The sequence below is a fragment of the Littorina saxatilis genome, linkage group LG7, assembly GCF_037325665.1.
Source record: "Littorina saxatilis isolate snail1 linkage group LG7, US_GU_Lsax_2.0, whole genome shotgun sequence".
In the NCBI taxonomy this organism is placed as follows: domain Eukaryota; kingdom Metazoa; phylum Mollusca; class Gastropoda; order Littorinimorpha; family Littorinidae; genus Littorina; species Littorina saxatilis.
The window spans coordinates 37,248,260-37,274,062 of NC_090251.1; the positions used below are offsets into that span (position 1 = coordinate 37,248,260).

Genomic DNA, 25,803 nt, shown 5'->3' on the forward strand with positions numbered 1-25,803 from the left:
TTATGTGCACACATCCTGAACTCAGGTCAAAATGAGTTACTTCCCTTCGGATCTCATTTCATCCCTGACAGGATGCCTTGGTTTTCCTTCTCTGGAGAGGAAATCGATTTTTTGTTATTTTACATATTTAGAGCTTTTCGTAATGTGTTATTGATATAAGCAGATTCGCGATCGTCGATAATGATTTTTCATGGTGTTGTGTAATTTTTAAATTACAAAGGAATTGATATGCAAGACAGTTCCAAGCGAGCTATCTTTCGCGGGTGTATTTGCTGTGCAAACAACTCTAAATATGGCAAAAGTGTCACGTGGTAATCAACTTTGGCTACGAAGCAGACGGTACTTGTTTCCGTAACCAGTTGGGAGTGATGCAACAATATCACGGTCTCCTTCCCACAGCAGTCTCAGCATTTCGACTTGTTTTTACCTTAGAACGATGTCTTTATCATAACTGTGATGAACAGAACAGAGATCACTGTCCAAGTCGGCCAATCTGCAATCACTTTCGTCTCAGTTGGGAGATAACTCTGTATTCTTTTTTTGATAGATTCCGCGCAGTAATTACGCATCCTGTCAGAGAGACCATGAGCGATAGCGTGGACCGATGATTATCAGAATGATGTGCACATTCAAAGTTCAGTAATCCAACGACAGTACCAACAAACACAAGAAAACCAAAACCAAGAAAACCATCTGATGCGAAAAAGCTTTATTCATCTCACTTTGGAAGTGGTATAAAGCCTACATTCCCTTTCCTCGCACTTCTTCTCGCAAGCCGTTCACTCGCACTTTACCATTATCCCATGCACAATTCTCACCAACACATTTACACATGTCCTATGTGTTCTGAGATACAGGCAAAACTTTAAGTTCAGCCCAAAAGCAGATCGCCACAAGCAGCCAAGGCTGGGGAACATAGAGCTTTCTTTCTTTATTTGGTGTTTAACGTCGTTTTCAACCACGAAGGTTATATCGCGACGGGGAAAGGGGAGGGGGGGGGGGGGGGGGGAGATGGGATAGAGCCACTAGTCAATTGTTTCTTGTTCACAAAAGCACTAATCAAACAAGAGGCGAAGCCATCAAGGCTCACGTAAGAAATCGACAAACAGTAACACACACACACACACACACACAGAAAGAGCATAGGTGAAACTGTGCAAGAAAGCGAGACACTAGATCTAGATCTGTCTGTCTGCATGTAGCCTACTTACAGGGACACGACTGCCAACTAGTCTCGGCCCGCTCAAAATAATAATGACCGAGACTTTCAGTACTTCCTTCGCGTGACGTCTAACCCTCTTACGTCATAATGTGACGTCAATGTAATGTGACGTCTTCAAATGTTAGAGTTTCTACCACAGACATACACACGCACGCACGCACGCACATACGCACATACGCACGCACGCGCAGACAGACAAAGTTACGATCGCAAAGGCTACACTTACGTGAGCCAAAAATTGCTCCAGGGGCTTGCAACGTAGTACAATATATGACCTTACTGGGAGAATGCAAGTTTCCGGTACAAAGGACTTAATATTTCTTACATACTGCTTGACTAAAACCTTTACAACAAGAAGAGCAAACGCTCGATCGAGTCACTTTCGCAGTTCTGAATATTATATGAGGCATCAGATGGACAGGAAGAAATTGCTATTCACAACACAATGAGTCACGTTCACATAAAATTTGAGCCCGGTCACTTTTATAGTTTCCGAGAAAAGCCCAACGTTAAGTTGTGTGTTGCCGAACAGAAAAGGCTAGTTATCTCCCTTGTTTTTCTGATAACGTTCGTAAAAGGCTACAGATGTAAATACTTTGATGTAAAGAATAATCCTACAAAGTTTCAATCACATCCGATGAACTTTGTCAAAGATATAAAATGTCTAATTTTTCCTTTGACGCTGACCTGTGACCTTGAAAAAGGTCAAAGGTCAACGAAACCATCGTTAAAGTGTAGAGGTCATTGGAGGTCACGACTAAACAAAATATGAGCCCGATCGCTTTGATAGTTTCCGAGAAAAGTCCAACGTTAAGGTGGTGTCTACGGACGGCCGGCCGGACAGACTAACACTGACCGATTACATAGAGTCACTTTTTCTCAAGTGACTCAAAAATTGACTATATTCTATACAAGAAACACTTAACAAGGGTAAAGGGAGAAACAGAATCCGTTAGTCGCCTCTTACGACATGCTGGGGAGCATCGGGTAAATTCTTACCCCTAACCCGCAGGGGGTGAACATAGAGCTGACACAGGCAAAGAAACTACACAAAGAACAACAAAACATGCAAAAGCTCAATGGTATGATACATAATGCTTTCGGGCAAACTTTCATGTATTTATATGTGCATACAGGTGCGTTGTTAGCCAGATTGAAATGAAAGCCTGAACATGAGCGGCAGTGCGCAACACAAGCTCCCACTGCAAATCGAGAAACAGAACACAATCGTCTATGTGACCAGGTCGTATGTAGGTTAAGCTGAGACCTGTTGGTCACTGAAATCATGCCTATGCATTTTTCAAACTTGTTTGACTTGCATCTGGGTGTTTTTTTTAAAGATTGTGGTCGCCTTCACATCATGTTCACACTTTCATTGTTATCTCAGCCTATTAAGTGCTACTTTGTCAATCCTGAAAAGAAAAAATACACACAAAAATAAGACTTGAAAATTCTCCAGTAAATGCAAGGCGAGTACATGAGTGCTCTTTTCGATTCTGATAGTGCATATCGCCTTCATGGAGATAGGGCCTCAAAACAAATTGACAAGCAACAGGGGTTCCGCCTGCAATTGCCAGTCTTCAACAATAAGCTATCAACACCACACCTCAACCATATAGAATATGGAAACTGTACAGCTGTGTTGTGACAACACCGGAGCAAAACGACATTCATATTACACAGCGCATGGATACCACCATTCATTGAATCACCATCCTCATAATACCTTAACTGCAAACAACAGACTCAAAAGTAATTGGAAAAAATGTTTAACCTTAAGAGAAAACCCGCACACAACTACAAGGTTTCTCAGTGTGGTTAATTGACTTTAGACTGTTTGAAGCTCACAACATAAGACAAAAAATGCCCCGGCTGTAGCTAGCATAAATCTTATAAAAAAAATTCAAAAATTCTGTCAATGACAGTCATTTAGGATTAGGGGTGTCATGCCTACTGCCAAAACAGATCTCACTGCAAAATAAAACAACAACAAAAACTACCACACAAAAGTTTCATCGATGGCACACAATGTTGCTTACAGTACACACTTTCATTACAGATATATTTCCACAATCATTCATGAGCTATCATTCAAAGACAATTTAGTTTTTAAAAATTGTGTCATGAGCATATATTTCTGAAAGTGGAAAAGATAACATTCTCTCTACCTTATTCACCATGGATGGCAAAAGCTGTCATGCCTACTGAGCAAGTCTATCAAGAATCTATTTTTTTTCTTTCAATAACAATTCTTAACACTAACAGTAAGTTCAACAAATCAATGTCCTGCGAAAATGTCCGATGATGAAACTGAACAGTTTAACCGATGCGACATTATACTCGTAGACACTTTATCATTGATATGTAATTGAGCTAGCTCCGTAGTAGACCACTCTCCCCCCCCCCCCAAAAAAAAAAAACCACACACACAAAAAAGCCTGGTTTTTTGTGTGTGTTTTTTGGGGGGGGGAGAGTGCCTTTTTCTTCCTTTTTTTTTAATCATCAATACAAATTTTGATAGAAACATAACCATGACAATTCCAATACATCCTTTAATTTTACAGTGTACAGCAGTACATCTCAACACTGTTCCAAGTATTAATAAACATACAGTGGAGTCCGGGTACAACGAATCTCAAAGGAGATACATTTTAGTTCGTTATATCAGCAATTCGCTGTAGAGTTTTCAACCCTAAATGGCCTCAAGACAAGTTTTCCCACTCACCTTCAAATGATCGTCCCATCGATCTTTCCTTGGAGAGTACAATCTCTGCATGTTTTCAACAGCTTCATAATATAATCCATAGAGAGAGGCATAGTTCAAATGTTCACTTTACAGGGGTGTCGTTTAAGTCGGCCCTTCGGCCAATCGCTGATTTTTTTTTACTTTGGCCGAAACTTTCATGTCCCTATCGGCCAAATGTCCGAAGAGTATTCGCCTGAATCGGCCAACGTTTGTCCAGTTGTTTTTATTCTTTCTTTCTTTGGTGTTTAACGTCGTTTTCAACCATTCAAGGTTATATCGCGACGGGGAAAGGGGGGAGATGGGATAGAGCCACTTGTCAATTGTTTCTTGTTCACAAAAGCACTAATCAAAAATTTGCTCCAGGGGCCTGCAACGTAGTACAATATATGACCTTACTGGGAGAATTTCCTCCGAAAGCGGCGTATGGCTGCCTAAATGGCGGGGTAAAAACGGTCATACACGTGTACGTGGGAGTTTCAGCCCACGAACGCAGAAGGAAGACTGGGAGAATGCAAGTTTCCAGTACAAAGGACTTAACATTTCTTACATACTGCTTGACTAAAATCTTTACAAAAATTGACTATATTCTATACAAGAAACACTTAACAAGGGTAAAAGGAGAAACAGAATCCGTTAGTCGCCTCTTACGACATGCTGGGGAGCATCGGGTAAATTCTTCCCCCTAACCCGCGGGGGGTTTGTTTTTATTGGTCAGGCTTTGATTGCTAAAACTGCTGCCGATGTACTAAGTCAACTGACTGACATTTATTTTCTTCGCGAATACCAAAAACGAAACATCAATGTTTTGAACGGAAGCCATTGACGAAAATATAGATGCCAGAGTGGTTTCCCTTGGACAAGGGAAACCACACTCTTAGCGTTTGCGTCCGCCAGTTCGCGATAGTTTATCAGTCAGTGCTTTCGATTTGAACATCATGTCGCAAAAAGAAAAAAAAGTAAATTGGCCAAGGTTTGCTACCCTTCGCCAAGGTAAGTGATTCCCGCTGTTTGTTCCGAGTTCGCTCATCACGCGATGTGCACTTGTGTTTGTGTATTTTTGTGTATTTTTGTCTTTGGAGACAATTATTGACATCAGTTCGTTGTAGCCTTGTGACTTTTAGAGACAAAACGGCTCTGGGGGGATGAAAACGTGTTTGTTAAAAGAGGGGTTCGTTATGCAAATGAGTTCAAAAGGTTCGATGTAGCCGGAAAGTAACAAGTAAGAAATAGAAGGCTGTCTGCCGGGAAATCAATGGCAGTTTGTTAAAAGAGGGATTTCTTTATACCCGGGTTCGTTATAGCTGGATTCCACTGTAGCTGGTGAAACTACAAATATTGTAGATGAACAAGAGATTTATACAAATTACACAATGTCCGTAAGGAGTCATTCACAAATACACAAACTCACTCATTCTCTTTCCCAGATGAAAATGGAAGGATAATTTTGAAGCAGATCTGAGACACAACGTAGCATTGTTCATTTGAAACAAAATGCTCTCTTTAACAATTCCACATAACTGTTTCTAAGGTCTTTCACTTTAGCTATATATCTTAAAAGATCACAATCAGAACTCATACCTACTGTTTCCAGCAGTTTTATCACATTGTCTTTGTACACTACCGCTGTAGCTGTATCTTTCAAAATCACAAACTGAATTTCAATTCAGAACTATTCATTTCAACATTTCTGCTCAAATTCTGTCACTAAATAGGTAGCTTTCAAGATCACAAATTAGCTGCATCTTATGTGTCCTAAAAACATAGACGAGATCAATTCACACCTTATTTGACTTGCTTGCAATGTCAAATATAGACCAGAATCACTTTTCTAACTGCACGTGAAAAAAGGCATCAACAACAACAAAAATCAAAGCAGACTTTAACACATGTAAGGCATTTAAAACATTCAGTAACATGTACATAAACAAATTTGGCTTTCTAAGATACAAAATATTGTCAATCGTCACAGTAATGTTTCTCCTGCTTTTCCTAAACACCGTACAGCAACAACTTGACAGTAGAGTTTCAAAACAACACGACCATGAGCTGCGTACACAAACACTCTTCAACAAAACAAAACTATTAGCAACACAATGTCAAATACTTCAGAAAAAACAATAATCCATACTGCCCAATTCCAAATGTACCCAGCACTACCAGTACAATGTTTTCTTTATAATGTCTTCAACGGAACTTAAGTACATCAAACAATAACAAAATAACAAGCAAATAAAAAGCATGTAAAGTGCACCTCTGTAAGTTAAAATAAAATAAAATCTTGGAATAGTAGCCATTCCATTCTCTGGCAGTATTCTCAGCGCAATGCCCAAGGATACAAAACAGAAAAAAATAATCAATAACTTGCTTATCATAAGAACACAAAATCATCAGGGCATTAACACAATCAATGCCTCCATGAGTACCCATATTGCCCGCTACAGAACCCATATGCAGAGCCAGGGACGCTGGAAATGCCCACCAAACATACACCAAGCTACTTACTTTTAATTCGGCTTTTATATTATCTATGATGCAAAATGATGCATATATATTCTTTTCCATTTCTACCCACTGTCTGCAAGGTTTGAGAATTCATGGTTTTAGGAAACTCACTGTTAACATTTTGCTACGATTCTTAAAGGTTGAACTTGACGGAGTTACTTCCCATGTCATAGGAACTGCACAGGAGACGAGAGGCAAAATATTAAACAAAAACAAATTACTAACACAGCATGTTAACAACATTGGTACCAGGAACAGATGGAAGACAACATAACTCCAAACAATCATCTTAATAATACCGATACAATGCTATTCATTCTCTCCTTTGCATACAGATGTGTTTCTTTGTGTAGATACATTAACAAACCATATAACAAAGTCAGGCTCAATTTAATAGCCTTCATTCCAGAACAGTCACATTCTAGCTTAACAGCTTAATTTTGCTGATTTAGTTTAGTCTCATTTTTTTTTCAAATTAAGAATTTTTATTTAGCATGTGTGGAATAGTATTGGCACTTACTTTTTAAAATTACAAAAACCGGGTTGAATTGGAATCGTGCAATGTAATTCATTTCTGACTTCATTCATTTTCCAAGATAACAGTTATACACATTGCACACACATAAGAAGCTGGAAGAATATAACACTGGAAAGAAAACGAGAAACAAAAAAACATAAAATAAATCCAAAAACAAAGAGACTGCCAACATTCCAAAATTCAGAATCAAAAAACAAGAAAGGTAGGGTGTAGGTCTGTGAATGTATTGTTTTGTCACTAACTAACGTTCGAACAACCTACCTTTCTTGTTTTTTTGATCACAAAAAAACATGTTTCACATTATTGTTCCGATTAAAAAAAATGGTCATATCCTGATGTAAAGACAGAAAAATCACAAATTATAACATGTGCGGAAATATCCACATATAGACAAAAATACCTGATGATCAAATGCCCTTTCAGGTGTTCAAATTATTAATTATATTTATAAAGCACTAAACGCTGACCTCTACTTTGCCAAGCCATATCTCAGAAACACTGTTGTACACCCACACACCCACACACAACCACACATGCGCACACACATGTTAACGCACACACACACACACACACACGCACAAACATACAATTTTAGCTCGGAAAACATACAGAAAATATGGAGGGAAGGCATCCATCGCTTCATCATACCACAGCGCTTTTTACGTCTATCCGCTTTTTCCCCTTTCAAATATTTGCTTTCTTCTTTTTAGAAATTCATACCTGTATTCACTAACACAGCACTGCATCCGAATAACTTATACTTGAGCAGCAAAGAAAACTAGTTATATCCATCTTCCTGCGCCCAAGACTTACGGTTTCACGGAAGACAGACAACTGCAGTTGTTTTTCCACAAAATCTTCAACAGTAATGTCTACCTTTATAATGATTTTACTCTGGGATGGACCAGGAGTTCCATTTACTAATACACTGGGAAGAATAGTCACATACTTTCTTCTTCTTTTAAAAGAAAATTACCTTTTTTTTAAATAGAAGCAGCAGCAGCCAATAAAACATGATGAACTTATGCAGTCTTGATTCTGTTATGAACATTTTCTAGAGTAGTAAGAAAGCTGATGGGTAGAAAAAAAATGAGACTAAATCCAAAAACAAAGAGACTGCCAACGTTCCAAATTTCTTGAAATCTAACATGCTTCCATGTTATTTCTCAAAGTCTTGAAATCACACAGAATATTTTCATCGTTATCTGACTTTTCTCTAGAAACATTCATTCGCTTGGGACTTTCCCAACAAGCGGCCGAAACATTGGATCAAGCTAAGTTTGTGTTACTTATCGTTTGTCTGTGCACTGTAAAGACCGTTGGGTCGATATATTTGTGATTGTATTGTTTTGTCAATAACAAACGTTCCAAAAACCTACCTTTCTTGCTTTTTACATTTAGTCAAGTTTTGATTAAATGTTTTAACATAGAGGGGGAATCGAGTCATGGTCTATATGTGTATGTGTGTGTGTATGTGTGTGTGTGTGTGTGTGTGTGTGTGTGTATGTGTGTGTCTGTGTGTGTAGAGCAATTCAGAGTATACTACTAGACCGATCTTTATGAAATTTTACATGAGAGTTCCTGGGAATGATATCCCAAGACGTGTTTTTCATTTTTTTCGATAAATGTCTTTAATGACGTCATATCCGGCTTTTTGTAAAAGTTGAGGCGGCACTGTCACACCCTCATTTTTTTTATTAAAATTGATTGAAATTTTGGCTAAGCAATCTTCGACGAAGGCCGGACTTTGGTATTGCATTTCAGCTTGGATGCTTAAAAACTAGTTAATGACTAAAAATCTGAAAATTGTAATTAAAATTATTATTTTATAAAATGATCCAAAAACAATTTCATCTTATTCTTCATCATTTTCTGATTCCAAAAACATATAAATATGTTATATTCGAATTAAAAACAAGCTCTAAAAATTAAAAAAAATTAAAATTATGATTAAAATTAAATTTCCAAAATCGATTTAAAAACCATTTCATCTTATTCCTTGTGGGTTCCTGATTTAAAAAACATATAGATACGATATGTTTAGATTAAAAACAACCTCAGAAAGTTAAAAAGAATAGAGATACAGAAAAGTGTGCTATCCTGCTCAGCACAACCACTATGCTTCCATGTTATTTCTCAAAGTCTTGAAATCACACAGAATATTTTCACCATTATCTGACTTTTTCTCTAAAAACAAAATAAAACAGAGGTTTTTACATTCCTCTTTGTACAGAAACCTGCTCAGAAGTATTTTCAAAATACATTCTTCTTTTAAAATTCAGAGGTTCCTCTTGCCCAATAAAAAGAAAATTCATCACAAAAGTAAAATATACTAAAACCAAAAATATGTGATACATTTTTTGTTTTTAAAATTAGGACACTAAAACTTAGGTGTACTTGGATTTTAACCTGTAGAATTCAGACACAAAAGGGATCCCACATAAATCTGTTCAATAGGTAACATCTACAATGAAACTGGTACAGTCTTGAGAATCTTAAATAAATCAGGCAGAGCGCCGTTTAGAGGTTTGATAAAGAAAGGGAAGTAAGCACTCTAAATGCATACGACATGTGTAATAGAGTAAGTGAGCATTATCGGGGAATAACAAGCCTTGAAATGAACAAGCCACTTTCATCCTCACTTCGATAAAAGTCGCTTCTTCATTTCAAGGCTTGTTATTCTCGCAGGTGCCAGGAGAATGCCGGTTCCGGATAACTCTCTCTTACTCTATTACTCATGGCGTGTGCATTTAGAGCTCTTACTTCCCTTTCTTTATCAGAAGGTACAGTCTTGCTTACAATCCTTTCAATACTCTCTGTAATGAGGTTAGGAGGCTGCTGACGCAAAAGAGGTTTTCATTTTGGTATTTTGCTCTAATGAGCGTTTGTATGTGCCCGCAAGTGCCTGTGTACGTGATTGTGTTTCCATTTATTCAAAGTTTATTTGTTTTTAATGTGTATTGTTGCTGTTATTAAGATTATTATATTTAAGATTGATTTAAGGCGCTTATGTTGTGTATTGTCGCTGTTATTAAGATCATTATATCTAAGATTGTAAGGCGCTTAGAACTATTTTAGGATTTGCGCCCTATAAATACCCTTATTATTAGTAGTAGTAAAATCAATGACCGACCATTGAACTGTCAATCATACTACAGTACAACCCACCTATTCAGACCCCCGTTTTCAGACCTCCTTTTTTTTCAGGCCCTATAGTTTTTCAGATTTTTGGAGGTCATAATAATCATTTGAATTGTGTACGTGATTGTGTTGCATTTATTTAATGTTTTTGTTTTTAATGTGTATTGTTGCTGTTATTAAGATTCTAATATTTAAGATTGATTTAAGGCGCTTATGTTGTGTACTGTCGCTGTTATTAAGATCATTATATATAAGATTGTAAGGCGCTTAGAACTATTTTAGGATTTGCGCCCTATAAATACCCTTATTATTAGTAGTAGTAAAATCAATGACCGACCATTGAAGTGTCAATCATACTACAGTACGACCCACCTATTCAGACCCCTGTTTTCAGACCTCCCTTTTTTTCAGGCCCTAATCTTTCAGATTTTTTGAGGTCTTTGAAGGGGGGGTTCGGCTGTAGAAATGTCGGAACAAAACAGGGCCAGCCATGGGAAAACCAGGAAACTCGTCATCAATAATTGGACGTCATTAGCACTGAGCTGTCGCGGCAGCAACATCACTGGAGGGGGATGAAGCACTTCACTGGCCGAAGCACTGGCTGCTAGAAGTTATTGGTGTTGAGCCGAGGGCGAGGCCGATCGCCGAAGATGTATCGGTGTTCGTCAGGGATACTCTCCGCAAGGGCTTGCATGTTGGAAGCAATCTGGGCTGGATCCAAGGGCTTGTTCTGTTGGCAAGAAGCATGCTATGTGAAAGAAATGTGTGGGTTTTTTTTTTTAGTCATTCGGTTTACTGTATGGCAGCTCGCTTTCTCCACAGAGAAAGCAGCCCAAATTTCCATGAGGGTAACCTCACACGACTAAATGAAATCGTATCTTTATCCTTACTCTTCATAATAATCATTTGAAACTTTCGTAACTTGTTTTTCCTTTACTGATTTATTGAGGTATAAGATAAAATCCTGCATGTAATTCAAAGCAGAATCATCTTTCTTTCTTTATTTGGTGTTTAACGTCGTTTTCAACCATTCAAGGTTATATCGCCACGGGGGAAGGGGGGAGATGGGATAGGGGAAAGGGGGGAGATGGGATAGAGCCACTTGTTAATTGTTTCTTGTTCACAAAAGCACTAATCAAAAAATTGCTCCAGGGGCTTGCAACGTAGTACAATATATGACCTTACTGGGAGAATGCAAGTTTCCAGTACAAAGGACGTAACATTTCTTACATACTGCTTGACTAAAATCTGTACAAACATTGACTATATTCTATACAAGAAACACTTAACAAGGGTAAAAGGAGAAACAGAACCTGTTAGTCGCCTCTTACCACATGCTGGTTAGCATCGGGTAAATTCTTTCTCGTCCCAACCAATATGGGACTCCCCCTAACCCGCGGGGGGTAAGCAGAATCATACAGGTGTTGAGAATAAAAAGAATGAACACCATCACAGGATAACTACCACCTTCTTCTCAGTGTTGTTATCAGGATTCAGTCAACAGTCACTGACGTTTTGATCCAATGCATTTTTCTGACCCCTGATTCGTCGGCTGATTGGTACATGTTTTGACATGACGAAGTTCTTGTGACTTAACTTTTATTTTTAGCCCGGACATTTGGACCTATAAAAATGTCAATCCAGGTCCAGCTAACATACTGTACTCTCAGTCTGGGAACAACACTACCTACCGTAATATCACTTCACTTTAACTTTGACATAAATTACTTTGAAGCATTTATGTTTTTTAAAATTATTCTTTCATGTCAACATCATCTTTGTAAACTTTTTACAACTGTCTGTATTTTTGTTTTCATTGTATTTCTTTTGCATCATCGTAAACTCTTAAGAGCTATGGTAGGATTTGAGCCCCATGAATACCATTATCAGACCTGGGAACCCTCGTTTTGGACTTATTATTCTCAAACAAACTTGGTGTATTTTCAGAAAATTGAGCGTACTCCACACAGCTCTTGCACATCCATGGTTCAAACATGTTTCACATGTGTCCGCTGCACCGTTAATTAAGTTTACCAATACCGGATCAGCTTCAGGATGCGCTTGTGAATACAAGTAGTCAAGGAATTTTTCTCGACGTATTTTATTTCACTGACCGTACTGTTCGTATTCTAGACAATCAGGAGTACAAAATACGACGAAATCGTACCCCAGGTCTGCATCATACTTAATTTTATTCTCCCAAACACAGACAATCATCCATCATACCTCATCCTCACTGTCACTGAGGTCGACGAGATGGTCACCGCGACCCAACGGTTCCCAGTGCGCTCCCATCCCAATGTTGACCGGCACCGATGCAGAGTAGATGGAGTCGTTGGTGTTGCGTGATGAAGTTCTTGTTCGCGACACTACTGCAAGACAACATCAAACCCAGCATAGATCAGAGATGAGAATGAAAAAAGGCCAAGACGGCAAAAACAGATTTACAAGTTTCAAAATTGGAAGGAAAAAAGTAAACATTTGTTTAGATTTTCTTATCCCTCAATGCATAAAAAACAGGCAATGATGTAACCATGATGACCATGGTGCCGTTTCACTGCTTCACAATCATACCTGTCTAACTTTTTATGCCAAACTGACCACTAGCAGAAGTCAAACATTAAGAATTCCTTCAAACGAGGAAGAATATTATTATCATCTCTGATAGAAATGAACTACTTTTCTTATTATCGTAGGACAGCTTATTGTGGTATATTAATGCCTTGCGCTTTGACAAGTGGTGGGCAGTGGGTATGGCATAGATCCTTACTTTACACAATAGACAAGATGCCCACACAAACACACACCTCTTTAGTCTACAACTAAAAGACACAAAGCCAGAACTTTCACAAAAAGCAAAGTCAACAGCACTGAAAGTAAACCTGCACTTTGTAAAGTTCCCTATTATAAGTATGTGGTCATTGCCTGTGACAAAAAAAGTTTGCAAGTTAAAAGAATAAAACAGTACCAAATTATGAAAACACACACACACATGCACACACACAGAATAAAACAGGAAAATCACTTACCATTGGGAACGTCATCTTCTTCTTCACTGCCAGAGTTGTAGGAGCCATACTCATCATCGATGCCATCAATGGTGAACAACTCTGCACATGAAATCAGTCTCGGTCATCGTCTAAATCAATTTTCAACCAAAAGCCTCTTCATAGTAAAACCTGAACAAGCTGTGCCATGCAACTACCAAATGCTCATAGAAAAACACACACAAAAGATAGAAAGAAAGAACAGAACTCACACACACACACAATCACACCTATACACCTACAGCATCGTCTCGTAACTAACGCGATAGTCGGACAGAGTTGCGCCCCTGGAACGGCAGGTAGTTCCGGTTTGTGTTTGCAAAATGGAATTGCATGACAATCCGCCCTTCAACTTCTTTAACGGCGTAGTTTGAACAGCTGACACAGTAACGTTTCCCTCCACCACTAATCCTCTTCTCTCGTTCAGCCATTTTGGACGTAAACAAAACAACCGGAACTACCCGCCGACAGCGCCGCGGGTTATGACAGGAATGGACAACTCTTATCACTATCGTTTTGAGACAATGCTATACACACACACATCTTCCCCCGGGGATTACACATTGCAAGTTGTTCTTTGAGCTATGTGACGTCAGAATGACTGAACAAGAAGTAAGGCAGAAACAAAAAGTGGAGATAACCATACCGTCTCTGTCAATATCGGGCACAACGTTATCGCGTCGAGATCCAGGCATTGCCATCGGCTGGGACATCTGGGGAAAACAAACACATACTTAATACATTTTCACTAAACACAAAAGAAATAGGATCCAACTATCTTACACCCACCCTAAAATGAGAGAGAGAGAGAGAGAGAGAGAGAGAGAGAGAGAGAGAGAGAGAGAGAGAGAGAGAGAGAGAGAGAGAGAGACAGACAGACAGAGAGACAGACAGACAGAGAGACGGAGAGAGAGAGATTAGCTCCTTGCACAGTAAAACATTTCTTTTGTCTTCATCTTTCTCTTTTATCAAAGACAGACATAAAATTTAATGTCCTGTGAATTAAATCCAACAAGGTCATTCAGAACCAGTAATCCTGGTCAGCTCTAGATTCTGTATTACAAATATAACGACTGCTTTCTTTTTTAGCTTTATCAAATGCAACACAAAACGTTAATCATCCCTCAGATTTAAGGAGAACAAAAAAAAGTCTGTTTACGGTAACATAGGCCAAAAAAAATAGGGTCGGTAGGTCGGGATTTTTTTTTCTCCAAAAAACCATATTTTTAAGTTATTTTGCCAAAAAACACTTTTTTTTTTAAATATATAAAAAAAAATGTCCCAAATGCCAAAAAAATGTCAAGGGTCGCGCGAAAAAATAGGGTCGGTCGGGATACCGTAAACAGACTTTTTTTGGGGGGCCTAAAAAAAATAAATAAAAAAATAACCAAAATAACTGCTACAAAGATGTCCTTCCTTTTTAGGACCTTGCTTCTTCAGATTGGTTGTACATACTATCTGTAAATAACCCCCAATTTAGGAATCCCTCTCATAAAGATCATATTTTCTTAGATTTGTAATGTCTTACAAGGGGGGGAGTGTCCATTCTACTGTACAACAGACAGCTTTATCATACAAAATACATATATATACAAGAGGCAACTAAAACAAGTACTCACAGGTGGTCTTGGTGAATCAGTCAACACACTATTTGCTTTGGTGAGAGCTGCTGAAAAATGATTTACAAATAGTGTCACAAAACAAAGAACACTCACAGAAAGCAATTCAAATTACAACTGCCTCCTGGTACATGGACTTAATTAAAACAACTGACTTAAAAAAAAACAACAACATTACACTTGCAAGAGGTTTGTCATTTTCCCAAAATAATTGCCTTTCTGCATCGTGGATTTTCTACCGATTCTTATTAAAACCAATGCATACAAGAACCATCCCAAAACCACTACATTTACCACAAAAATACTACAAAGCAAACTCCTATAAAAATGAAACAAGTCTTCCATGACAGTTCTTTAATTCTTCCAAGCAAGTCAACAAGACATTGCATTCTACATTACATATATATGTCCACTGGTTTAAAAGTAAAATCTCCCCCCCCCACCCTTCCTCCCCAAGATTTAATGTATACTCAATAATACTTCAGAATTGTTCAAATCTTGAAATTGGAATGAAAACAACTAATTAACAGTTTTCTTCAGTTTTAAATCAACCACACACACATAGTCATAGTGATACGGACAGAAAATAGAGAACAGTATTAGACTTTAACAGTGAAAACACAAAGCGATATCAACTCACTGCGAGGGCGTCCCCGGCCAGCACCCGACTGATCTTGTGACTCGGTCTGCTGAAGCAACAAGCTGACAAAACAAGACAAGAAAAAGTTGTGATTAACCACGGTACAAATGAGCAAGTACAGTGGAGACCCCCTTTTACAACCTTCCAAAATCTGAAAAAAATCGGGTCTTAAAAAGGAGGGAGTCTTAAAGGTCCTTGTCTACATTTTTATACCCAAATCGCCATTTGACCATTAAAATGCAGAGTCTATTATCTACAAATATCAACAATACACCCCCTTTCGATCAGGAAAGACGAAGCCAGTGTAGCCGTTTGAAAATTCATTGTAGTATTCCAGCGTAGTACTCATAGTAGGATATCCTTATTTGGAAAATGCCAAGCGAAAAACTCCTCTCAAATCCCGTGCATTTCGTGCGTTTAAAAAAAAGCATGGACAGCGCTCCCGTGTCAAACTGTTGCTGCACTTGTTTGGGCGCGGCTATAAGCATAGTCACATGAATTTGATTGGTCAGTATTTTTAGGCAAAGCACATGTTCTCAGCAAACAGAAAACAAAATATTTGAAGCGTGAGTCACGCTACCCAAAAATAAAATCTTTTTTTACATATATTTATTTTTCTATAACTTTTTTCCCCATGGTTCATTCATCATCTGACATAACTTTTTAGCGAAATCTAACCATAAGATTATTGAAAAAAAGCAAAAATGTAGACGACCACCTTTAAAAGGGAGGTAAACCTACAGAGGTTATGAACTGAACATTTCAGAAAGGAAGGTCTTAAAAAGGAGGGAGTCTTAAAAGGGAGGTAAAATTACAGAGGTTGTGAACTGAACATCTCAGAAAGGAAGGTCTTAAAAAGGAGGGAGTCTTAAAAGGGAGGTAAACCTACAGAGGTTATGAACTGAACATCTCAGAAAGGAAGGTCTTAAAAATGAGGGAGTCTTAAATTGGGAGGTCTTACAATGGGGGGTTCCACTGTATAGAAATAGACAGTGACAGAGAGAGAGAGAGAGAGAGAGTTAGAGTAGAGAAGATTAGAAAAATATGAGTTTTTTTCATTTTGTCCATGCCCAATGAGGGGGTACTGTACTTTACACAAAAATCCATATGCATGTGAACCAACAAATGACAGAAAGAAGCGAGAACAGTACAATGCCAGACAAAACAAAATGTGCAGTATTTGTGAACTTGTCAAGGAGGACATATTATACACAGAGAGAGGGAGGTAGGGAGGGAGGGTAGGGAGGGAGGGAGAGAGAGAGAGAGAGAGAGAGAGAGAGAGAGACAGACAGACAGACAGACAGACAGAGAGACAGAGAGAGAGACGGAGAGAGAGATTAGCTCCTTGCACAGTAAAACATTTCTTTTGTCTTCATCTTTCTCTTTTATCAAAGACAGACATAAAATTTAATGTCCTGTGAATTATATCCAACAAGGTCATTCAGAACCAGTAATCCTGGTCAGCTCTAGATTCTGTATTACAAATATAACGACTGCTTTCTTTTTTAGTTTTATCAAATGCAACACAAAACGTTAATCGTCCCTCAGATTTAAGGGAAAAAAAAGAAGTCTGTTTACGGTAACATAGGCCAAAAAATAGGGTCGGTAGGTCAGGATTTTTCTTTTCTTTTTCCAAAAAAACATATTTTTAAGTTATTTTGCCAAAAAACAGACTTTTTTTTAAATATATATTTTTTTCCCCCCAAATGCCAAAAAAAAATGTCAAGGGTCGCGCGAACATAAATAAAATAGCCACAGTGATGGTCTATTGTATACACTTGCATTGAGCACTCGAGAAGGGTTGAGAGAGAGAGAGAGAGAGAGAGAGAGAGAGAGAGAGAGAGAGAGAGAGAGAGAGAGAGAGAGAGAGAGAGAGAGAGAGAGAGAGAGAGAGAGAGAGAGAGAGAGAGAGAGAGAGAGAGAGAGAGAGAGAGAGAGAGAGAGCAAAGTGATTCATCATAGATGAGAGAAAATCAAACATTCTTGGAAGAAGAAAAAAAAAACACTCATGTGTGCCCGCCCATGATTGTCTGTGTGTCTGTGTGTCTGTGTGTGCATTAATGTGTGCATGCATACATGAGTGTACATGTGCCCGTTTGTCTGCATGCAGGTATTTCCAGCTTCAAGTTTTAAAGCAAGTTTTGTTCACCTGATCATTCTCTTTTTGTCATCTTGCGCTTTGGCTTTCAACTTTGCCAACTGCTCTCGCTGTTCTTCTTCAAAACGCCTGAAAAGATAATGGTTCACCATTACTCTATTCAGCCCGATAACAGTCTGAGTGAGCAAGCACACATTGGTGATATCACACACTCACACACACACACTCACACACACACTCACGTACTAAAGGGGCTTTACTTAGCAACAAACTGTTCACACTGACCCAAAAGTCTACACACACACACACACACACGTACTAAAGGGGCTTTACTTAGCAACAAACTGTCCACACTGACCCAAAAGTCTACACACACACACACATACTAAAGGGGCTTTACTTAGCAACAAACTGTTCACACTGACCCAAAAGTCTACACACACACACGTACTAAAGGGGCTTTACTTAGCAACAAACTGTTCACACTGACCCAAAAGTCTACACACACACACCCACACGTACTAAAGGGGCTTTACTTAGCAACAAACTGCTCACACTGACCCAAAAGTCTACACACACACACACACACACACACACACGTACTAAAGGGGCTTTACTTAGCAACAAACTGTTCACACTGACCCAAAAGTCTACACACACACACATGTACTAAAGGGGCTTTACTTAGCAACAAACTGTTCTGAGTGTTCACACTGACCCAAAAGTCTACACACACACACACACGTACTAAAGGGGCTTTACTTCGCAACAAACTGTTCACACTGACCCAAAAGTCTACACACACACACACACACACACGTACTAAAGGGACTTTACTTAGCAACAAACTGTTCACACTGACCCAAAAGTCTACACACACGTACTAAAGGGGCTTTACTTAGCAACAAACTGTTCACACTGACCCAAAAGTCTGAGAATGTGACATTTTGGGGTCTGGAATAAGCATCATAGAGCAGAGTACATTTGTGCAAACCATGACATGTCTTTTTAATAAGGTAACAAGAGTACTGTATATTTCATGCAGAGGCTAAAAACAAGAAAAGTAAGGATTTCTTCTACTTTTTCTGCATTTGTGGTCTGCGATTCCACGTATGACCATTTATTCCCCACCATTCAGTCAGTTATACTCTGATTCCAGGGGATGCATGCTGGGAGCTTTAGTGTTTCCATAACCAAACGTACTCTGACATGGATAACAGGATCATGTTTGTGGGTACTTGTCCTTGTACTTGTGTGTACACTTGATGGGGAAATGGACAGGTTTGCACTTAAGTCAACCTGAGAGATCGAACAAATCTCTACCCTTTAACCCCACAGACACAGCCATGATTCAAACCCCACACCTTCCACAAGGAAGTTCAACGCTCTAACCACTAGGCTTTGTGTGAATCTATTAAAGAATTCACAAGCAAAGCTTTTGTAGTCAACTTTACACATTCATATGAGCACATGTACAATACTGGAACCCCACACTGAGACATGAAACTTATAGCTCACACAATTTGATACCATTTCACTTTTGGGCCAGTATAGAAAAAGCTGACTTAAATTCGATGAGGGTATACACTGAAAACAACAACAGGAGAACGTAATTTTCTTGGGGTTTTGTAAATATAATACTAAAATAACCTGGGTTACATGGAAACGTATTTCCTATACCATGGATTTCCACATGCACTAAAGAACAAGTGCATGGGTGGGACTGAAAAGTGTCACGAATCCTGAAGAACTTCAACCGAACCCCCCCCCCCCCCCTAAAAAAAAGAGAAAAAAAAAGGCCATAATTCATTCCGGATTTCCTGCATATACCGGAAGAATCCCACCCATGCAAGTGCTACAAAGAATAAGTGCTACCTGATACGCTCTTCCACCTGATCTTCCTGCTTCAGGATAAAGTTGTTGAGATGATGCGTGATGTCTGTGAGCTGATGCTGCAGGGAGTCGTAGCTCTGAGCGCTGGGATCTGAAAAAAAACAAATACCAAACACCGTGGTTCAAGTCTGTAAAGTGGACGAAGGTAGACTACAGAAATATACGATTTTACATGATCTATATTTTTCAGATGAAAGATGATATTGTTATCAATGTGTAATAAACAATATGTTTAATCTAAAGATTCCTCTTTTTAAGGCAAATGCCATCTCTTCAAACATATAATAAAACTGTTTGTTCTTGTTGTTTTTTGTTTTCCTAACTCTGGCGCCCTTTTTCAAAATGTAGCAAACGTGCACCCAGATATGTATATAAGTTTCAGTATGTGACACAAACCCTTTCTTTCTAAACTTGAAAAGTGAAGTAAGCTTATAATGACATGAACATTTCAAGGTCAAAGCAGGGCCATTTAATCACATTAGAGACCTATTAGGGCTTACAAAAAATGTCACATGCCCCGTTGGAGAAAAAATCCTGATTGAAAAAAAAACATTCCCAACCTATTTACCACATTTTCTTTTAATTGTTTTTATCAGAATAAATTTTATTGTTTTCTTTTGTGTGTGTGTGCGTTTTGGTTTGTTTGGTTGGGGTTGTTTTTTTTGTTTTTTTGATTGGGGGGGGGGGGAGGGGTGTCTGTAAACAAACATTAATTTTGTCATGGCTAAACGAAAAAAATGTTCACACTATCAGGTCATCTCACCAGGTGTGGCAAAGGAGTCTGTGTTGACGAGGATGATCTGGAACACAGGTGAGAAGTCTGGTGATCCTGTCAACCTTGCCAATGCCTCATCTCCACACTGAAAAAGAAAAAAAATCTGCAATGCAAATAAAACAACAAAGGGAGGTAAACAACAAAGGGAGGTATCTCAAAAGAGGGGTCCCATAAAATGTCTCTTTATTTGGTGTTTAACGTCGTTTTCAACCGTTCAAGGTTATATCGCGACGGGGAAAAGGGGGGGGGATGGGATAGAGCCACTTGTTAATTGTTTCTTGTTCACAAAAGCACTAATCAAAAAATTGCTCCAGGGGCTTGCAACGTAGTACAATATATTACCTTACTGGGAGAATGCAAGTTTCCAGTACAAAGGACTTAACATTTCTTACATACTGCTTGACTAAAATCTTTACAACCATAAAATGTGTAAGCCAAGCAGTTTTCCAGATAAATCAAGAGGCAAAACTGAAAAACACAAATTTGAAACTCTCCACCCTCCATCAGTCTGCCAACCCCCCCCTCCGTCTCTCTCTCTCACACACAAGCAAACACACTGAAAAAATACCTCCATGTCTTTGTTGACAAGAATGAGCTTCAACTCCCTGTTGATGGTATGCGTTTTCTTCTTGCAATTGAGGCACGTGAACACTGTCCATGTTTTAATGGTTTCCCTCTTCAGTAAAAATCCGTATTTCTGAAAGATGTCAAAAATGTGAGCAAGCTGCATTTAGTACGAACCCTGAAGCGTAATAGGACAGGGTGACACAGTAGTCTCCCTTGTCACAGGCAGTTGCTCTGCATTGATGAAGTAGTCTCCCTGCCAAAGCATTAGCCATTTATAGTAGCTGGACGTTCTTGGTGCATTTGAAGACAGCACACCAGTAAGATGTGGAGTTGCTGCTTCTGATGGGGTCTGGCTACTGTTGTCACCTTGTATGCTCATGGGAACCTTTACGTACCCATGGCAGTTTTTGCAGGGTTATTAAATTAGCTCTAAAATCTCAACCCTGTGTGAATGGCTTTGCCTCCAAAGGCGATTGCTGTGCTTTGTGCACTCGGTTACACTAGGTCTAAATAGGTCTAATGGAATAGCACAACACATAAAAAGAACAAGAAGGGCAAAGCCCATACAACTCACATGCTTGACCTTGACCTTTACATGACCTTGACCTTCAGGGTCAAGGTCAAATAACTAAACCTAGCAATGACATCATACACAAAGAACTGCTTTACACATTTTTCCTACCAAAATACATGTGACCTTGACCCCAAGGTCAAGGTCATCCAAGGTCATGCAACACAAAGCTGTTAATTCAAGACATAGGAAGTACAATGGTGCTTATTGGCTCTTTCTACCATGAGATATGGTCACTTTTAGTGGTTCACTACCTTATTTTGGTCACATTTCATAAGGGTCAAAGTGACCTTGACCATATGTGACCAAATGTGTCTCATAATGAAAGCATAACATGTGCCCCACATAATTTTTAAGTTTGAAACAGTTATCTTCCATAGTTCAGGGTCAAGGTCACTTCAAAATATGTATACAATCCAACTTTAAAGGACCCTTGCGACCTTGACCTTGAAGCAAGGTCAACCAAACTGGTGTCCAAAGATAGGGCTTACATTGCCCTGTATAGCATACATAGCTAAGGTTGCCATTCTCGATAACTTCAGAAAAAAATGCGAAAATGTGAAAAATGGTCGTTTTTAAGACAACAATTACGGCCCCTGTGACCTTGAACTTGAAGTGAGGTCAAGTTGCCGCACATGTTTTTTGAGATCTTGTAACCATACACCATCAGGTCACATCAGGTGTTGATAGACTTAATAGTGTCCAAGAAATATCCAACGTTAAAGTTTTCCGGACGGACGGACGCCGGGACGGACGGACGACTCGGGTGAGTACATAGACTCACTTTTGCTTCGCATGTGAGTCAAAAATTGTCAAAGAACGCAGTGTGACTGCCTATATGCCTGCCTATTGAATACAACCAAAAATAATAGTAACACAAGAAAACTTGTTTCTAAGCATATATGTATGCTGGAAATATTTTCACTCCCACATATGTGAGAAATTAAGACGACCAAAACTAATCAGGCATAAACAAGCTTAGGTAAGAATGAGTTTAACTAGCAATTTCTAGAAGCTATCTTTTAAAAATGATTGTAAAACAAGCACACTTACAAAATCAAATCCTCTGTCACCAAGTTCAATCTCCACCACATTTGCTCCCAAAGGACTTGATTGGTTCACATCTGAAATGCAAGGAATTCATAAATTATAAATACACAGACTTTTGACATCAACTTAAAAACAATTTCACAAAAACTGCACAACAAAAAGAGAAGAAAAGAAAACTCAGTATATTTGTGGTAACACAGGTATACATGTGTATCAATGTCACAGCCATTTTCAACTCAATCCTTTTTGTTTAAAGACAATTAAGAAAGTTCTTTTGTCAGCATTTGAACATCAATAATTTATTTTCACAGTGAAAAATGTCAACAAAAAATGTCCAGGCAGAATCACAACCAATAGTATCAAAATTATAAATGTAATTTCTATCAGATTACACTAAACAATATATCAATATCATAATTTTAATGATCACGTACACAAATAGGCAGCGTAACTCCCCTTTTAAATCCTCTACAATCTGAGAAAATCAGATTTTAAAATAGAGTCTTCAAATGAGGGTATATTTACCGACATCATGAACAAAAAGTCAAAGAAAGCAGAGCCTTAAATAAGTTAAAAGGGGGGGAGGTCCCCCAAGGGGGGTAAGTCATTACATGTACTGCAGTAACACTAACAAGTACTCTACCTTGTACTTTAAGGGCGTCGGCAAAAATCTTCACGTTCAGACAATTACAAACATACACCACCATGTCGTTTCAGTTCTGTGGACACTTTGTAAGACTATCTTGGAAGTCACTTAGTCAGTCACACACACACACTGGAGAACTCTGAAACAAGCAAAGAACAGATATATTGTTACATGCCTTCAGCTCAAAACATCCCTGAGTCGACGCGTACAAATTGAAGACGCTTTTAATGGAACCTCCATCCCTTACAATGCCTCGTGCAATCTTTGACATATCAAAGCAAAGAAACGTCACTCTTGAAAGTATTGCGTGACGTGTTCGTTCCAAAAATTCTTTCAGGAAAAACATCTAGGGCCAAAGTGTTTCCATAATGATGTTTGTCTCAGTGACTCTGGCATCATTTGCAGTGGAAAAATATGTCCCTGCCAGACTAGTTTTACATGACCTCATTCACATGCATGATACATGAACTGTGGTGAACAATATTGTTTTGTCATCATTTTCACGAGTTTTCATTCACAAACACCTGGGAAATAAATCTCATGTTCCCCATGCAATAAATCGAGATGGTGAATGGGTTTGAGCTTTCAGGTGAAACGTGGATTGTTAAAGTAAAAGCCAATCAGGCGGATTGTTTGATGTGTGGAACCATCGCGGCTTTGGATTTGTGTTTCCGAGGACAACGATTGTAAGCCTTCACTCTCAAAGACCCAATCAATGTTGATAATTACCGCGGCGACTCATGGTCAATTTGCAACTTATCTCTGTAATCGCAAAATCCACAACGAAAAGTCATAAACACTTAAAAAGAAAAGAAATATGCTCAACACTTACTTAACTCACACGTATGATCGCAGCTCTGTAAATTTTCAGACTGGAAGAAAAGCGTCAACAAGCTACGTTTGACGTCACATACAAGGTTGACGTGTTATCTCAAGCTAGTGTGACGATACTTTGTGGCCCGGAGTTGGATTCTAAAAATTCGTCTCCCTGTGGGTTATTGTGCATTTTGTTGCACAACCAAAATGATGACAAAAACGACGTTTGGTGGCTTGTTGTCAGACCAGCATTTTGTTGTTGGTCCTCGGGGAGCATATCGCCTTTTGTCTCATATTTATCAACCGCAGCCTTCGGCCTTGGTCGATAAAGATGAAACAAAAGACGATATGGTCCCCGGCCTTGGACCAACAAAAAAGCTGGTCTGTCAACAAGCCACCAAACATCTTATGTCATGAGTGGTATCTTACACGTATGTAGGATAAATATATATTCTTGCAGATGCACGTTAAGGTGCATTGCAATTTTACTGAATGCTTAATTTGCACATGAAAGTGTTTATGGACGAGAAAATCTTCAACTGCAACCGGCACCTACAGCATACATGCATGCAACGTTGAGGGTTTATTCCCACCAATGCAACATCCAATTAGCATGCTACTTGCTACAATGCTTGTCACCATCCATGAGGATTGACAGCTAGGGTTTCACTTTCAGTTGCATGCAGCCTTTTTCTCCTTGCAATTAATAACCATATACCATTGCCAACATTTTTCATTGCTTTTTAGTATTTACTGTAGTCAGGAGTCTAATATCTGTCACTCTCTTTAAAGTGTCACACGTTTAATTTTACAACAAAGAAGTCTATTTTCATCATAAATTATGTGATCCTCACAACTTAAACTTTTCACACATGGTTCACCTCTGCTGAGCCTGGTTGGGTTCTTCATAGCATTAGCACAAGACTTTCGTGAGAAACAAAAGATAGCCGATAACACAGCATGTCTAGTCTGTAAGTTTTGCTGCATGCCAAATAACACAGTTAGTTTAATACGGAAACTCACAGAAACTTTCGTGGCCTTGACAGCAATTTGAGCAAAACTGTAATTTTTCCACTTCGTCAGCTGATATGTGTTTGCACTGCTGACCGATCTTTGAAACGGGCTTTGTTGAGGTCCAACTCCAAGGTGCACCGCTGAATTCTTACGTTTTCTTTCGGGCAGCCCCAAAAATAAAAGTCGACAATCTACACGGAACGCTTAATTTTATTCATCAGAACAAAAATAACAATGACTTTGTGTGCTTTCTAAAAATAAGTTGCCGGTCCCAGTTTTATGCCCGATTTCTCCAGCGACACAACGTAATTTACGGATTTCTGTCAACCTCCACCAAAACACAGGAAACACTGAAACGCACTTAGAGCAATGTGTCCGGGCATACAGTTACACAAGCATATCATTCCAAAAGCACGCAATATAGCATGTGAGTCAACACAAAAATTGAACAATAACATAACCTAGAATTATCACTTATCAGTCGCCTTTACCTTGTCTTTCGAGCACCTGAATCTGAATGGCTGAAAATCTCGGTCACATAGTCATGTGACTTTCAGTCCAACCTTGGTTATTTCTCTGATTATAATAAAAAAATATTTGGGGAAAAAGAAACGACAGTCGTGGTAAGTATTGCAAGACGGTGGCACTTAATTTATCGTGCTTATTGATGTACTGTTCAGAAATAAGAGCAACTCAATTCGCTATAAGTTCGAAACTAATGATAAAAACCGAAAGTAGGATTCTTTGTGCCAGGAACTTTAATCTTTTGATTGGTCATTATGTAAGAATAAAAGCATGAAATAAATCTGTTTGTAAGAAAACTAACTAAAATTAGCACTGTTATGCTGACGAGGCACAGAGTTTATGGTAACAACTGAAAAGGGCAAATCCCAAATGAATAAATTAATAGTCTTGGCC

General features: G+C 38.7%; 1 protein-coding gene across 2 annotated transcripts; it reads right to left on the reverse strand.

The window, feature by feature from the left end:
* Nucleotides 1–694: 694 nt before the first annotated feature.
* LOC138971373 (uncharacterized) lies at nucleotides 695–25,467 on the reverse strand. Of its 2 annotated transcripts, none has more exons than XM_070344104.1 (13): nucleotides 25,377–25,467; nucleotides 23,053–23,194; nucleotides 22,413–22,483; nucleotides 20,790–20,918; nucleotides 20,210–20,306; nucleotides 19,429–19,537; nucleotides 17,605–17,682; nucleotides 15,456–15,517; nucleotides 14,816–14,862; nucleotides 13,843–13,909; nucleotides 13,179–13,259; nucleotides 12,376–12,521; nucleotides 695–10,879 (listed from the first exon to the last, which is right to left on the reverse strand). In XM_070344104.1, exons 2-13 carry the CDS (start codon nucleotides 23,114–23,116, stop codon nucleotides 10,754–10,756), a joined length of 1,077 nt encoding a protein of 358 aa, XP_070200205.1. In that variant the 5' UTR covers nucleotides 23,117–23,194; nucleotides 25,377–25,467; the 3' UTR covers nucleotides 695–10,753. The 2 variants fall into 2 exon arrangements, with proteins under 2 accessions (XP_070200205.1, XP_070200204.1); XM_070344103.1 differs by having other exon boundaries at nucleotides 14,816–14,865.
* Between the last annotated feature and the right edge of the window lie 336 nt (nucleotides 25,468–25,803).